The 17,563-nt window shown below is 30.8% G+C and overlaps 1 protein-coding gene across 3 annotated transcripts in view; it reads right to left on the reverse strand.

The window, feature by feature from the left end:
* The window catches only part of LOC124359154 (putative serine protease K12H4.7), a 43,322-nt gene that overhangs the window by 21,581 nt on the left and 4,178 nt on the right, over positions 1-17,563 (reverse strand). The window contains exons 1-3 of one of the 3 annotated variants that reach the window (XM_046811649.1): positions 9,971-10,124; positions 2,290-2,509; positions 1,257-1,438 (exon numbers count right to left, since the gene is read on the reverse strand). In XM_046811649.1, the coding sequence (XP_046667605.1) occupies positions 1,257-1,438; positions 2,290-2,509; positions 9,971-9,993 (425 nt within the window). In that variant the 5' untranslated portion in view covers positions 9,994-10,124. Of the gene's footprint in view, positions 1-1,256; positions 1,439-2,289; positions 2,510-9,893; positions 10,125-17,563 lie in introns of those variants that run through there. The other 2 variants (XM_046811650.1, XM_046811651.1) reach the window with 2 other exon arrangements.

Below are 17,563 nucleotides of genomic sequence, written 5' to 3' on the forward strand. Positions count from 1 at the left end.
GATAGCATGAACGTTGGATGGGAACTGTTGAAGCCAGAACTGCCATAAGGGGTTAACATGCACGATGGTCGCATCAGCAAGAAAACGGAGATGATAAAGAAATTGCAATGGTTTGTGGTCTTCAAGCTCTTCCTTGCTGATTAATTGGCACACACATAGTTCTTCAGACACAGATAACCGTTTAAAAACACACAGGCTAGGTTTGTCTGACCAAAAAGGCGGCAGCTTAATAACAACACAATGTACTATAAGGCTATGATCACCGGCGTTGACAATGGGATCCTGCCGCGGCTTTTTTTGTTAAAAAAAGTTGTTATGTTAAGAAACATCTAAAGAAATAATCTTTACACTTTTTCTGCATTAAACAATATATAAAAAAAATATATAACGAATTATATAAATTTTTGACTAAATGTAATTATTTAGATCCTTTTATGTCATTCAGTAGATATGAAAATTAAACCATATTTAAAACTGTAATTAAAATAAAAATATAATTTGTTCATACCCTATATTCGCCACTAAGGTATATTACAAATTTTATTAGTGAAAGTTTAGTGCTAACTTTTACTATTTAACATCCTGATTATGGTGTTGTTACTTGATTATATTATCTATAAATAAGTATTTACTTTCAATTATTCGTAAATTGTCATGTTTAGGCCGTTTATATAAGTTCCCAAGTACTTCTTTCCACAATTTGTTTTTGAAAAGGACTTTGGGAAGTAATTTCAACTTATCAATTAATGTCATAAAATGAAGCTTCTAGTGTTTTTTCAATTATTAGATTTTTTTTATTACTTTGCACATATCATCATCTTCAGAACTCTCCATCCAATATGGCAACAATACTAAAGTAGGTCGTGACTTGATATATAATACTCTGTGATAATATACAATACATCCAATCCATTTTTGTAGTAATGGGATCTGGTGTTGAAATTGTACATATTGTGTACAATAACATAAATTGTGTTTTTCTTAGTTTTTAAAATAGCTTATTTAATGTTATGAGATAAGAAAAGAAGTTGTGAGAAAACTGTCAGTTAATTCATCAAGTGAAATGATATTTAAACTTGTTCACATGTAGTATACCTCATCTTCCTCATATAGTGTTAAATACAACAATAATCCTGTTATAAATAAAAATGCAAAATGGGTAAGAAAACATGAATAAATCCATAGTCATAACCATGCCAGAAAAATGGCTCTTGAACCTTCTTATTTTAGAAAAAATATAACAGAAACTAAAGTACATGGTAGGATGGCTTTTCCCATAGAAACGATGCTCGAGTTGAAACATAAGAGCTTTATACTTCTTGGCGTAATCGACCCAAGCACCTTCCACCATCCACTTGGCACTTGCTTCGCCTTCTCCACCAATCATGAGGAACACAGGACCACCTGGTACATGGTAGTGTTCAAACACTTGGTATCTCTAAAACAAATAAAAATCCATACTTTTTTACAGCCTTAAAAAAAAAGTTTACAGTTACATTAATAATTTAAAATTTATTTTGCAAAATCAGGAAAATAAAATGCACATTGTATTTTTACATATTATGCATTAACCTGTTGACGAGTACAGCAAAACATACCCAAATGAGTGCGCACGGCATTTGCCGTTTGGTCCCGTATGAGAGAGCATGGCATTTTCCGTTGCAGACTAATGACTGTCAGTTCGTTCTCACTGACTTATTGTGACGTCTAACGGAGATTTTTGGAACTTTTCAGTTGTTCCTAATAGTGTCTCTGTACAGTGTTGCTAATGCTGTATTGTAGTGGCTACTGGTGATAACTTTTAAAACTATTTTATTTACGGAGGCGGGACACAAGACCCGCTACGCCTCCAAGGTCGCCATTTTATAAGGCCACTCCCCCAGAATAACACAAAGAAGCGAAAACTACTCAGGCAGTACTATGTGTGTATGCAAGCACACCACTCGATCTGGACAGACGAAAAGAAACCAGCTATGAATGTTCAACATGTGAGGTCGCTCTTTGTATATATCCTTGTTTTGAGCAGTATCACACACTAGCAAAGTTTTAAAACAAGGTTATTGCTTTTAACAATCTAAAATGTATTTTTATACATATTTAAACTATAATAAACAAGTTTATTAACATATAAAAGTTTTTTTTGTTTTACTCCCTAACAGTCTGTCACTGGTCAATGAGGCACTCAGTATGGACCGTCATAGCGGCACGGCAAATGCCGTGCGCACTCGCCAACAGGTTAATCAAAGAGCATTATATAATAATTCAGACAAAATTTATATCTCAGTTTACCTGCATCCATGTTCTTGTATTGGTGGGATCAAAATGGTCCAAGATCTGTGTGAACCATTTATCTGGAGGCAGTGCAATGTTGGTGGGCCGGAGGGGAGGGATGCCGAGCATACCATACACCCCTCTACGGTTTTGTATCTTTAGAAAGCCATTACATGAAGCAAATAAACTGATCAGCAGGAACCAGGTACTTCGATTGGACGGTAAATTCATTTTTGACCTGAAAAATTATTTAATTCAAAATTAATTCACATACGGTACATGTTACAAGAATGGCATCAATATAAATTTATACATTCCCATTATATGAGCACATACAATTTTATTTAAGATTTATACAATAAAAGAAATCTACTTTGGCATCAGTCATAAAAGTAAATCTCATTGGATCTTATGTTATGTTAAATTTTATTTTAGTTTTTACATGTATTATGGGTCTAGGTCAAACATAACCAATACATAAGAGAATCGATTATCTTCCACACTAAACTTCTGTGGAAAAAGGCACTTTAGCCCACCAATTATCTATCTATCATATTAGAAGGTCCTTTCAAGAATACTTATATGCAGTACTTGTAATGTTGAATTTTATTTATTATATTTAAAAATACACTATACAAATTGTAACGTACAAATCTAGACCTCATATCTTTTGCTTTCTACCCATACATAATGTAAAAGAAAGTATCATACTGATATAAAAATTCAATTTTTGTTTTCAATTTTTTGAGACCACTCTAGCTAAACACATAATGTGTAGTATGTATGTGTACTGTACATACAGTAAATAAAAAAATGAAATGCAAGTCTAGTAGAATGGTATAAATCTAGGGAATGTTAAAAAAACCTTTTAATAAAGAATCAACAACTGCTCTAATGTCTATAATTGCTTATAAAACAACTAACAAAATTCATCTTTACAAATATTGACTACTTATCAAAGGTTGAATTTTAATTGAAGGTAAATGGAAAATCATAATGTAAACTGCTATAGGGACCATCATACTAATATATTTACTATAATGACTTTTATTGATGACATTTAGCTTGCAAATTTAATTTATAAACACCAAAAGAACTACTAATTTTAACATTAAAATATTTTTACCCCAATTTTAAAGATATACTAAACTCAGCAAATCATGACTGTTACTTCATTTTTGCACTAAAAAGCAGTTTATGCAATAGTGTTATTTTAATTATATTTGTATTAAAAGATGATAAAAATGGCATAACACATGTACACCTATAAAAATTGATTTTTAATCTTTATTTCATTAAGGCCCAATATTTCAAAGTTCTCCATGGCAGTGTGGGAACAGTAAAATACATCTTGCACACCAAGAAAAAATATTTGTTATATTTTGCAACCAGTATTATATTAAATAATAACTAATCTGAACTTATTACAAGATAATTTTAAATTATATTCAAGATCACATTTTGTAATCATATTTGACCAACTTCCCGATGCTAAATCAGACAACGTATTGTACATAACATTCACAAGTCCTCATCAATGTTTTGTGCTGATCATGTTTCCAATGTGTTCATGAAACACCTGGTTGGTTAGTTGTGGTGTCCGCAGTTTCAATAAAACAAATAAATATACATAATTAATTTTAAGTTTCTATTATATAGTAATGTATTTTATTTTTCGTAGGTCTGATAAAATTTCCTTTAAGCTTATAAAAACGAATGTAGCTACCTGGGATTATTATTTGTATTAAAGGAAAAGTCTATTAAATGGTTGCTTTACTGGTGTGCTGTTGAGTTTTATTCATATAAGAATTACCTTTAGTGAAAACCATAAACTACTTACTTCTATTTTTCAGGAACAACAGAAGAGTTAAAGTTAATCTTAATAGCTTTTTAAAATGTACAATCACTGAGTAAAAGTAATTATTTTTGCTATTTTAAAATGCGTTTTACTACCAGTAAATGGGAGAAACAATATAATAAATATTAATTGTTTATTGTGCCTATAATATCCAAAACATTTTTTTTGGTGCATTAAATGTTTTATTAAACATTGTTTACAAAACTGATAATATATGAAAATAAATGATTTTGCAATATTACATATACATACTTCAGCCACTGCCCCTCCAACAGTGGTAACAGGCGAAGCGTTTGTTTAATGAATTATTTTAAAGGCAGTACAATTACATCACAGAATAGCACTCCTGCTCTGTGTGTCCATATCAACTGCTGGCACACACCATGATTATTGTCAGTGTCAAACATAAAATTAGGATAAAAGGCCTTTTCATTAATGGTTGTTTATACAAATATAACTGTAAGAAACTGAACAATTTAACTGGCTAAAGAAAAGAAAATACAGTCCAAATTCTATTTTGAATAACTCACATTGTAAACAAATACTTGAAATGCTTTTTGAATTACATAAATTATCACACAAATGCTAAAGTAAATTAATAGCCACCAAGGTTTTTTGTCTTTGAACCAAAAATGTCACATATTGATCTTTAACCTATAACTCAATACTGTAGACTCAAAAATGTCCATCACATTTTGTAGGTAAATATGGTAATGAATAGTACAGCCTTCTGCTAATAAAGAAGGATAATGATGTATAATGAGTTAAGTCAATTTATCCACAGCTTTTTTTGAGTACACATTTGACGAGTTAATTTATAACAAACTCATAACTTAAGAACAATCTGGCTTATACCTTTTAGAATTATTAAATTAGCTTGTTTGGTATTTATAATTTTATTTTACATCAAATTTATAGCCTATTGAAACATAATTAAATAATTACTAAAACATTTTTAAGGATCTCAACTCGAATTTCAATGAAAAATTAAGTAAATAGTAGGCCTACTACACATATTTAATATATGGAAAAATTCAGTCACAAGTGCAGATTCAGAAACAGGGATACCATGGATTATTAAGCCCACTAAGTTATCCTATCAGGAGCATCATACACATGATCTGTGCTTTCAACAGGAAATATTCCAAATACTGATGATTACAGGAGCTTGAGGAAAGAATTGGTCCCAAAAATGGGAAGAATTAATATCTACATTTCAGATTTACCAACTTACACAATTACAAGAAGTGTAACTGTATTAAAAATAAAGAAATTCAATGAGGCACTTTAATTGAGTATAGTGGGTACTCTGGCCTACGATTAATTAATTTAGGTAAAAAGTGACCTCCCACCTAAAAATCCTCATGTTATAATAACCCATTCAGTAGCAAGAAATTTCATACATTCTTGTGCAAAACCAAGCTGTGTCATCCTACTACAAAAAGTAGAGTTTCAGAGAAAATGTTGCTGTATCTATATTTTAACATCCTTCCAAAGTTCACTATGTTGTATCTCAATAAACTGGGCAAGAAAAAATTAGAATATTTCACAAAACTTTTTGTTTCATCTTATATTTTAGGGCACCTGCCTGAGAGAGGATAGATTTTAATCCTTGAAATGTAATGTTCTATTTTTGTAATGAATAACGATGGCAAATATCCGACGTTCTATTATTCTTTACACATAGCCTATATTATGTGATTTAATTTTGCCAAAAATTGTTTATTTAGAGAAAGAAAAATGTGTTATATGTTACATTTCACTTACAGTAGCTAAAAAAACATTCTTGAGAATACAATTCCAAGTCTAACTTCAAGTGGAAATAGTAACTTCTGTTACTTGCTTGAACAAATGTCTTGTAACGTATTGTGTATTTTACAGTAAAAACTAAACAGTTAATTGCAACAGTGTATTCATTACACAATTAACAAACTTTAATTACAAATTATGGAAGTGGAACTTTTGAAAAATTGATCTTCATTTGTATTATTCTGATTTCATGTTGTAATTAGCTCAATAGAAAGTTTCTAATAATTGGTGTTTAAGGGGGATGTTGTCAATTAAACAATTTTGAATTAGTTTATTTGATTTTTATTTGAGTCTTTATGGAATGTTCTGATACATAACACTGAATGTTACCAATGGCATAACACTTAAGATAAAAATTCCACCACCTAGTTTGCTTTTTAATTTTTTGTCTGTTAAAGTGGTATAAAATCTATTCTACAAGTATAAAAGTGGTATATTAGGTAATTGTCCAAAATTAAAGTATACACTTTCACAGTGACAGTTTTATTATTACTGAAATATGTTACAAAAATTAGTGTTTTTATAACTTTTTAAAACCATCTCCAGGGGTTTTTCATCTTTGCCAAAAGTGTGAGATAGCTCCAATGGCACCTCCAACACTGTTACTGATGGCCAGGGTTATTTCTAATCATTACTTTCTAGACCTCAGATCAGAATGGATGACCTGGCACAGTAATGTTCTACACATCACAAATGTTCTTCGATGGCATCGCAGTTCTGATGAAAAATAAAGACATCCCTCACAATAATACCTAAATTCAAGCTCACAACACACAACAGCGCTCATAAGTTGAATTTAGAATCTTTCTACCTGTAATATGTACGTACCAACATAGGCCTACTTATATCACGTAATAACATATAATACATATGGATAAAAAATGTCTGTGTACGAACTGTCTTTGCTTTATTTCATATTTTATTCACATAACACATTCGCATGGTGTGGAGGGTTGATTTAATGTGAATGTTGAGTTTAGCTCCAGTTTATTTTCCTCTTAGCAGAGTGTCTGAAGCTGACTCTGTCACATACTTGACTTCTGGAATCTGAGTCATGTTCGTCTTAAAAGGTCCAAAAAAAAGTCAGCGACGAAGAAGCTCATAATAAACTCTATACATAATTTTTACTCTTTTAGCTATGGTTGGGAATCTTTGATTTAATGTGAATGTTGAGTATAGTTCCAATTCACCTTTCTCTTAGTGCAGTGTCTGGAAACTGGCATTGTTACAGACTTGAATCCTGGAACCTAACGTCATGTTCATCTGAAGAGAAAAAAAATAAACAGTGATGAAGAAGCTCAAAATGAACTAGACATCATTTCTACATTAGAGACACCTAAAATACCAAATATAGAGTAATCTATTTGAAGAAGTATTCACATTGACTCATTAGGTGCACAATTGAGTTTACTTTCATAGTGCACTCAATTGGTGCAACTGATAAGACAATGAGAATACGTTTTCACCGACATTATATTATATTTTGTAGGGCTTGGAGCTAAACTCAATATTATTATTTTTAGTTCATTTAGTTTTTTGTATACTATTGTGTTCAATAGTAAAAACATTGAAATTGATACAGCATTCTATGGAATTACCAACATAAATAAAACCTACACTAAAAATATGCCCTGGAGTCTACTGTAGTAGATGCTATAAGCCTAAGCCTATACGCACTTTTTGGTTAACCTGGATTAAAAAAAAAAAAAAAATGCTTGAATGTCTGTAGGCACAAAATGCAAATTAAATTTTCAATTCTGTACTGTCATGAAGGGTTCCTAAAATTAATTTTGTAGGCCTTAAAAACCTAGAACCTTTAGATGCTGTCCTCATATTTCTACAATCAAGGAATAAAAGCACAATAGAAGTATTAGGCTATTAAATGTAAAAACTAACTTAATTGCTTGAAAATGGTATATAACTTCAATGGGCTACATGTCATTAAAGCCGAAAAATGCTAATTTGTTGCCAAAGAAGTCTGAAAGTATTCCAGAATGCTTAAGATCATGAAGGATAAATAATAAGTTATAATATAAATATAAGTTTTTTGCTATTGCTTTCCTCCATTGTATAAATTTTTATGTGAATGTTTTTTGAAAAGTTTGTTTAGGTGCAGTATAATAAGTGGTCACCACAACAATCAAATCACTTTCTATTAGAAATACCTAAACTATTGAATATAATTGTGAATATATATATGAATATAATAAATATAATATTAATAATTGCCAGCTGTTTTTATTTTACAGAATGAGAATATTGCTTAATACATTCTTAAAAATCTATAATGTAATTTGGTTCGATATTATTGTTCCAAATTAATTCAAACAAAGTAAAATCATGTGAATGATATATGAGTAATAGCAGGCCACAAGTACATAAGTTGATTTCAGTAGTTACATTGAGGATTCTTTACTCATAAATATTGATGGCAGCAGTATTTAATATTAATAAGCAGTCACCATCATTTTTGAATCATGATTATCGAATCAAATATTCATGAGTATAGAGTCCTCAATATCATTACTATCTAAAAATACTGAAAACGAAATGTCGGACCAAATTATGTAATAGGTATTTCAAATAGAACAATATAGTTCTGCTGGTTTTTAATTTTAAAAATTAATATATTGAATAAAAAGCTACTTATGATATCTATATTTATAAAATGTTACAAGCAAAATAATCTAACATTTACTTAATTTTTACTATTTTCAAGGATAAACATGTCTGACTTGTCGCCATTAGTCAAATACCAAACTCATGATTTTACTTTGAATTAATTTTGAGCAATAATGTTGAAATGAATAACGTTTTAGGTTTTAAAACTGTATTATAGTGAAGCAATATTTTTAATATGTAAAATGTATTTGTTTCAAATTATATAAAATAACTAAACTTTATTTAAACTATGTTTACGCAGCGAAGTACTTACGATTACTTTAGCCAATCTGAAATGATTAATTAAAAAGTCATATTTTGTTGGATTCCAAATAAAATAGTACATGATTTTGGGTAGAGTACGATAAGCGGACCCGGTTTTTTATATTGAAGAATGTAATCATCGATACCTAATATTGGCATCTCAAATCCTAGGCTATCAATAATAAAAGTATGTATAGTCCAAAATAAAAATCATATGTTTTAAATTAAAACATGGATTTAATATTTACAGTGATGAAACAAATTATCATAAGCAAAATTAGGAAAACTGAAAACGACCATATTTGCTCCTCTCACAGTTACAGTTGTTTGTTTCCCACAAATTTCACATAATGGATTTTTCGGTACGAGTCCAATATGTTGAAGCCATGTAAAACATGTCTCATCATCTTTCAAAGCAATGTCGTGTAGTTTTCTAAAATTGACTGCCATTTTTAATAATCAAATGTTACTTATATATAAAATTGAAATATTACCTTACGTGTATTATTTGAAAGTGTTTACAGCAGTTGATATAGATTATTTAAGTTATTTGTTCAAAATAATTAATCAGTATCGATTGATTATATCAGTGGTTATGATTAAGTAATATCGTTTGCCAATTTTGATATAAAAAACCGGGTCCGCTTATCGTACCCTAACCATGATTTTCAATATATTTATAATACCAAATTTAGAATGTAAAGAACTGTAGGCTTCTAAAGTGCAAATTCAAGTTTGTTCTGACTTTTCTTGTAGCGAAAGATTTACCAAATACTATTTCATTTCTACCTTTAAATTTAATTTTCATATCCTCACTACAAACTAGACACTTCAGATTTAAAGGAGCAAGATCATTATCTTGAAACCATTTAAATTATTGTTCAATGTTTAAATATACATGCAAAATGAACATGGCAAGATAGTGAATTAACATGTTCAGTTTTTCACTTTATAAACGAAATTATAGGTCCACCTAATTCAATAAATCTACTTAGATTACAGTGCATTGTATACAGTATTTTATACTCACCACATAATTCAATGAATGAATTGTTCAAATAATAAAACAACAACGTCAAAACCTTATTTGATAATTTATTTACTTACATTATTATCAAATTAAAGTTCATAGTTCAAAGACCATTTTATACAAGAAGCCATCAGATACTAGTTTTTTTAATTTACTGACATGAATCTGAAAATTGAATTACAGTATTAAATTCAAAACTTCCTCCGCACGCATTGGTTGGATTACTGAACTGACAATCAGAATCAGCTGATATACGAATAACCCGTAACAAACCACAACAAAAACACACATGTTTTATAACCTATCATAAAGGCCACAAACATATAAACAACACCAAGTATGGCTTATGATTATGAATGTATCAGTCTATGAGAAGATATTTCATCCAATATGGAAATCCGTTTTTACTTAAAATGTAGAGCAGTTCCTCGATACCTTTTGAAGAATGAAAGAAACAGTGATTATAAATAGACACGTGCTATGTGAATCGTTAAATGCTGGGCAAGGCTTATTTCTTCTCACACACACCCATCCTGAATACCATGTCACTCTGGAAGCCGCATATAGGATATTTATAAATATTCTGTACATTTACGGGTTCCCTATAAGCTTCTCTCCTTATTAATGAAATTACAGCTTGCATCTGGAGTTTAGCTTAGCTGAACCCTTAAAATAATATGTCAGCTTTTATTGAGATAACTTTAGCCTCAAAGCCAGAATAAAGTTACAGAAATACTTTTTCTTCTGGGCTTCGAATATGTGTAGATCAATTATGGGTAAACTATGGTCTTTAATATCCATTCAAATTAAAAAGATTACATAGACCAGATTCCGTATTATATGATTTTATCAGTGGTTTTATCCTTTTTTTTAACATAAATTGAATGCATTTTTAACCTTAGGATCACTTTATACATGTACTATGCAAAATTTCGTTAACATTGCTTTAATATTAATTTTTACCGAAAATGTGACGGGGTGTTTGGTTTTATCTCTATTGAACAAGGACACTACGAAGTTTTCGGATACTCATGGGAGGAATATCTCAACAGAGTGCTAAGATCGGTGAAGGGTTGTGGTGTTAAAAGCTCAGACGCAAAACGTAGTAGTCAGTAGTTGCATTATTCCAACTTATAACTAGTCAATCACTCAAACCATGTAGGGAAATCAGGAAAATGGAAAACAAGATGAAAGGGGAGTATATTAAGAACTCTCTTATCCTTTCCTACTAGAGACGTAGACGTACATTTCTGATATCACACCCACATACACCAAAGTCAGAGTGTCAAATGTTAGAGGTAAAACGTATATAATTCAGGTGACATAAATTCGATAATTCATTCGGAGAAACTAAAATCGTAAGAAAGGAGTTAGTCTATAAATTAATGGATTAAGTCACACCAATGCAAACATACGTCAAGCAAATCTAGAGCTAGTGCGGACAATTGAGAATGGATTGCATATATAGATTTAGCTTGTATATCACTACATTCTAATACCAGAAATATAAAGTTATCCAAACATACAAGCAGTTTAAATAACATATTTTTTTAGTTATTTTTTTTTTATAGGCCATGTTGATAACTTTCTTGAAAGCAGAAAAAAATATACAAAATTTGCTTTATCTGTCTATAAAGAACTACAAACGTTTTAAGTGTGAATTTTAGGCAATTTTGCAATTAAGCCCAAATAAAAAAAGGTAAAAGATAAATGTGAAGTATTACAGTATTGATATAAGTTATAGCTCCAGGAAGTGATGATACGTTTCTTATTCATTTATAATTGAAGGAAATTATGTGTTTGATTAAATATAATTTGACAAAATGACATACTATGAAATACCTGTTTTCAGAATGTCCTTTCCTTTATTTCATGTTGTCTGTCATGTTATTGTAGCTTTGGGCCTGATTATAAGTCCTAACATTTGATTTCGAATTTCTACCAAGCCCTGAAAAAGTTGCAAACCAACATTTTCTTCAAATATTGTTCTACCGGTATACGGTTTCAACGTAGAAGGTTAAACCTCGTGAGAATACTTCATTATATTAAACTAGAAGGGAGGATGGTGGAGGTATAGTAGGAATTAGATATATAGTAGAAGAAATAAATAACTTAGAAATAGGTGAATTCGCTTTATCTGAGGTGATAACCATCTTTCGCGTTTCAAATCGAGCAATGGATGTAAAATATAAGCTTATTTAGATATTTAGTTCGTCAACGTTTTCTTTCAGTAAGTAAATGTACTTTAAAGTAGACTAAGAACGTTTTTTAATTCGTCGTGATGTGACGCTAATTATTTATGATGACAAAGAAAATATTTAAGAAAATGTCAGAAATTGCATATGTTAACAAATATAAAAGAAGAGTAACAGTTTACTAAAAATTAATATTAGTTACTTTTTTGACTCGGAGTACAATACTCGTAATAAAAAACAAACAGATAGTCTATTAGTGCATTAAAAGCTGTACATTTCTATAAATGTGACTACTAATCTTTGTGATTACAGATGTTTTTGTCAAAGCCAGTGACATGTTTAGTCAGTTAGCTTAGTAGGAAGTTGGATAGAATCTAGACCACTTCGAGGTCCACCACGTGCTACCCAGGTAGACAGTCAATCTGCGAATGTAATTAATTAAATCTCTGATAATACTCAACCACAAGCTACAGGGAAATTTTCTTTAAAGGTCTCTCATGATTGTAAATATTCTTTGACTACTATAATAGATGTTATTATTAGCCAATTCCTGTTTTGATAACCTCAAGATGTTAAATTTTAATTGGGCTCTTCAACAGTTTGGTCTATTGTTTTGATTTAATTTTGTAAGTTGTTTTCTTGTACTAATAAAATTCTTCTAGTATTATTGGTATATATATTTTTCGTATATGTATGAGTGTTGATTGGAAAGAGGATCAGGAGGATTAAAAGGAAGAATAACGGAAGGATTTTGGTATAACTAAAGAATAAATTGCAATAAAATATAATTGTAATACGCATTTATATTGCCAGTTAAAATATTATAAAATTCCCTCTTTCTCTTTTTTTCGAAAAAAGATTTTTTAAGTTCTGTTAGTGGGTATATTGTTAGTAACTGAGACCCTTAAGATTATCCCCTATATTAAAGTATGTTACACACACTACGCTTGGAGCATTGTTTAATAAGCCACACTGACATTCAACTGAGATCAGTTGTGTATCAAATTTGTGTTCTTCTGTACTTGACAGCATGGAGTATGCTTCTCTAAACGGCATTACAGTTAATGAAAGGTTATGCACTAACGTTGTAGGAATAACCCCTCGCTCGCAAAGTGTTTGCTTTGTGTTTCCAGTGATTCTACTATACATATGATTGACACAATAGCGAAGCAACGAGATGACATTATAATACTGTGGAATCTTCTGCTATAATTTCACGCACTCTAACATGTAACATAGTAACTCGTGTAGCCTACCTACCCGTAAAATTTCACAAGAAAAATTTCACCTATATACTGTTAAATTTGCGTGAAACTTCATTTCTTTATGGATAAGAATGAGTTCTATATGATGGTGCGTGTTCATCCATGCAATTTGGCTGAGCGTCATTGAAATACTCATATACCATTCAATAGGCTGGCATAAATTCTCTTTTCTGTCGGGAGGATGTAAATTTTCTTTCTGTATGATTGACTGACTCTCTGTTCGCAGGTCATGTTTAAGAATGAAATGAGCTATAGACTTGAAATTGATATGCGCAATCACAGCGAAGCTTCTTACGCGAGCCTTAGTGTGACGTACACATAGATTGTTATAAATATGTAAAAATATTCTCTATTAATACTAGTTGTATTGTTTTGTTATCAGACTAATTTTGAAATGAAATATTTTTTAATGTTACTTTTATTAAAATTCCACACTACTAACCTTTAAAATAGTTGGATATCTATTAACAAATACCTAAACATTATAAATTTATACATCTGTCAGTAGCTACTATAATTTCTTAAAATATTAAAATAAAGTATAACATGTATGATAATAATAATTTCTATCGTTAAAGAACGCATACCTACGCTACGAAACATTCAGAATACAAATTGCTGTGTTTGTATAAAAAAAATAAAACAAATACCTACTTTTACATGTTAACAAAAGCAATCGGAGATGTTTAAACCTACCTTTAATCAATAACTTGATACGCAATGTTATAGTTTACAAAACCTAATGCCGATACTATTTATTTTCCAAACAAACTGATACAGTAGTAGTCCGTCCATAACGATGTTGCAGGTACAATGTCACTCGTGGAAAATTATCACAAAGCAGTTGCATTACGTACATTCAACGGGATGTTTTATGTTTAAAGTTTGGATCCTAGCCAACTAGTTACTTGGCTATCCTGTGTACTTACAGGTACAGATAACAGTATACAACACGTTAGTGTATTTTTGTGCTTAGACTTGAATTATTGATAAATAAATAAGTGTATAATAGTAAATTAATAATATATAATATCATTAACTATAATACCGATTAGAGGAGCATACTCCATGCTGTCAAGTACAGTAGAATCATTGTAGCCTAAACACAAATGATCTCAATTGAATGTCAGTGTGGCTTATTAAACAATGCTCCAAGCGTAGTGTGAGACTTGTGTCAGCATTAGTTAATGTATAATTTCTTACTGGATGGGAGCACTCTCACTCCTAAAAACACAAGTAATTATAAGTTTCCAAATAGACGACCCCCACATCCATCATTAACTATCGGCTGTCCCGATATGCCAGTATTGGGCAAAATATTCGAAAAGATTTTTCTAATACGATTGTTTCAGTTTCTTAACAATTAATTACAATCATCTCTCACACGAACAATTTGGATTCAGAAAGAGCAAATCGACAGTAGACTCAGTTTTAAGTCGGATTCCTCCACTCTGGTCTAAAATAGTTAAATTGTTACTGAAATCTTTGGAGTTATTCATTAAAACATTGTGGAGTGTTGCAGATAAATTTTGGTATTTCATTGGTACTCATAAAATGTTTCACTTTCCAGACTTCAAGGCCTCAAAACGTTCCTCTTTATAACTAAACTAGCGGGCCCGGCGCGCTTTGCTGCGCATTTCAATAATTTTTTGCAAAAGTTGCCCGCGGCTTCGCACGCAATTTCCCGTTGAAAAACAGTACACACTATATTCACTTATTCTTTTTCTATCACATTCTAAACATTGCTGAGATAATTGATAGTCGTTCCATCGTGAGCCTCTTGGGCGTATTATGAAGGTATGTACCATATTCCTGCCTCTATCTAGCTGTTACCCACGGCTTCGCACGCAAATCATAAGAACCGAAGTCCTTATATTACTTAGTAATTTTTTTTTTTACTATAATACATTTTAGATTAAATTAGTTATATCTCCGATGCCACGATTGAGCTTGCTTTGTTGTCTCGATCGAGAGAATATGTACACACGGAGTTTTGAGAACCATACTTCTGTCAAAAAAACAACTAAGGTTGATTTTATAACATTCTTTATATTTGTAGCCAACGTAAGATAGTAATTATGATATCTGCATTACTCTTCTGATCAAGCATGAGCATGGTTTATATTAAATAAATATTGCAGTTACAGGTGAATTTTTACGTCAAATTTGAATTGTATTATCTGGATAGTAAAGTCTATGTTTAACAGTGATTGCAAAAACAGTTTAAACAAAATTTGTCGTTTCTCTTAAGCTTACTCTATGCTTTAAAACTATAAGTGTAATATATGTTTACAAAGAACAGCTGATTAAAAATTTGAAAAGACGTTAACATATGTTTGCTGCAATGCATTTCTTATGGGTATTTCTGTAACCAGTGGGGCGGAATCCTGAATCGGGAAAGGGATGGGCATAGCTTATAAACCTTCTCCGTGGAAAAATACATATACGTACAAATTTTCATCATGATCGGTCCAATAGTTCACGATTCCATAAAGGACAAACATACAAACATTCATTTTTATATATATAGATTCCAATTATTCTTAAATGGATCAAGATATTGGAACATCATCCAGTAACCATAATTTATTTTCAGCAGTGTTTATCATACAATTTAAAATAAATATGCCTATGTCATATCTTGGTTCAAATAAAAAATAACGTGCAAAGTGTTGTAAGATTATAAATAAATAAAGGAATAAAAAGTATGATACAGCGAAGCTTCTTACGCGAGCCTTAGTGTGACGTACACATAGATTGTTAGAATCATTGGCTAGCTGTCCAATTGGCTAATAATTAAGGTTAATAACTAATAAGTAAATAAATAAAAATAAAATATGATGCTACCTGCCCACTTGATGCTATTCTAGTTGTACCAAATTCTATTGTACCTCGCAATCATTACACATATGAGAATTGTTATTAAGGTACTTAGAAAGCACTCACTTTGATAATACAAACTTACACCAGACAGACAGAATCTTGCCTAACAACACGATAAGCTATGCACGCAAGAGATTAACCAATGCCTTGCATGAATATAACGGGTTAGTAACCCTCGATATAAGCCTTATAGTCTATAAATTAATGCGTTAATACCAGTATAGAAATTATTCTCATTCATATACTTAAACAATGAATAAATATGTATTTTACTAATTATTAATTTACTAAAAGCTTAAACGTAAGTTAATTTTTTGACTTAGAGTACAACAATAGTGTGGTATCAAAATAAATAAAAAGTGTTACTGCAGATTTCTACGAAGGTGGTTGAGTACTAATTTTTATGATTACTAATCTTGTTTCTTCTCAGATGTTTTTGTAAAAGCCAGTAGCATTTTTAGTCAGTTAGCTTAGTAGGAAATTGGATCGAACCTAGACCACTTCGAGGTTTACCAAGTGCCGCCCAGGTCAAGACAACCAACTGTGCGGTAGTAATTAATTAAATCTCGGATAGCAATTACTCAACCACAAGCTACCGGGATTCAGAAAGTTTCTCCAATGTCTCTCATAGCTGTAGCAACACTTTCAATACAATTATAGATATTTACTACAATTATTATTTACCAAATCCTCGTTTGATAACCTGATGACGTTTAAGTTTTAATAGGCTCTCCAATACATTTGGGTACTTATTGTAATTTAATTTTTAAGGTTGTTTCTTTTACCAACTACATTCTCATACTATTATTGCTATACATATATTTTACATATATCTACGGATGAATATTGAAAAGAATTTCAGGAGGGTTAAAATGAGAAATAAATATAACTAGAGAATTTAAACAGTAGTAATACTTACATATTAATGTTATACTAATCTATATTTCTAGTCAGAATATTGTATACACTCTTTTTCTCATATTCTTCAAAAATAAATTCCCAAGTTCTGTTAATGGGTATATTGTTAGTAACTGAACCCTTACGAATTTCCCTATATGGAGGTGTGTTACCCGGGTATTGGCTGCTCTTATAGACACACGCGCAGAAGAGAAATATTTTTAGCCTCTATTTTAGACAGACGTCTAAATGTCCACACGTTATCTCCAGAGCGATTTATCCACAAACTTAAAATTGCGCATGTGTCTTCATTTTTATATCGGAGAAATAAATGTTGAGAGGCCTTCATGGAATTTTCTACAGGATATTTTGAGGACAAATAATTATATATACTTTAAATGTTTTATATTTTGCCAACACTAAAAGGGAT

The sequence above is a fragment of the Homalodisca vitripennis genome, chromosome 4 (assembly GCF_021130785.1).
Source record: "Homalodisca vitripennis isolate AUS2020 chromosome 4, UT_GWSS_2.1, whole genome shotgun sequence".
In the NCBI taxonomy this organism is placed as follows: domain Eukaryota; kingdom Metazoa; phylum Arthropoda; class Insecta; order Hemiptera; family Cicadellidae; genus Homalodisca; species Homalodisca vitripennis.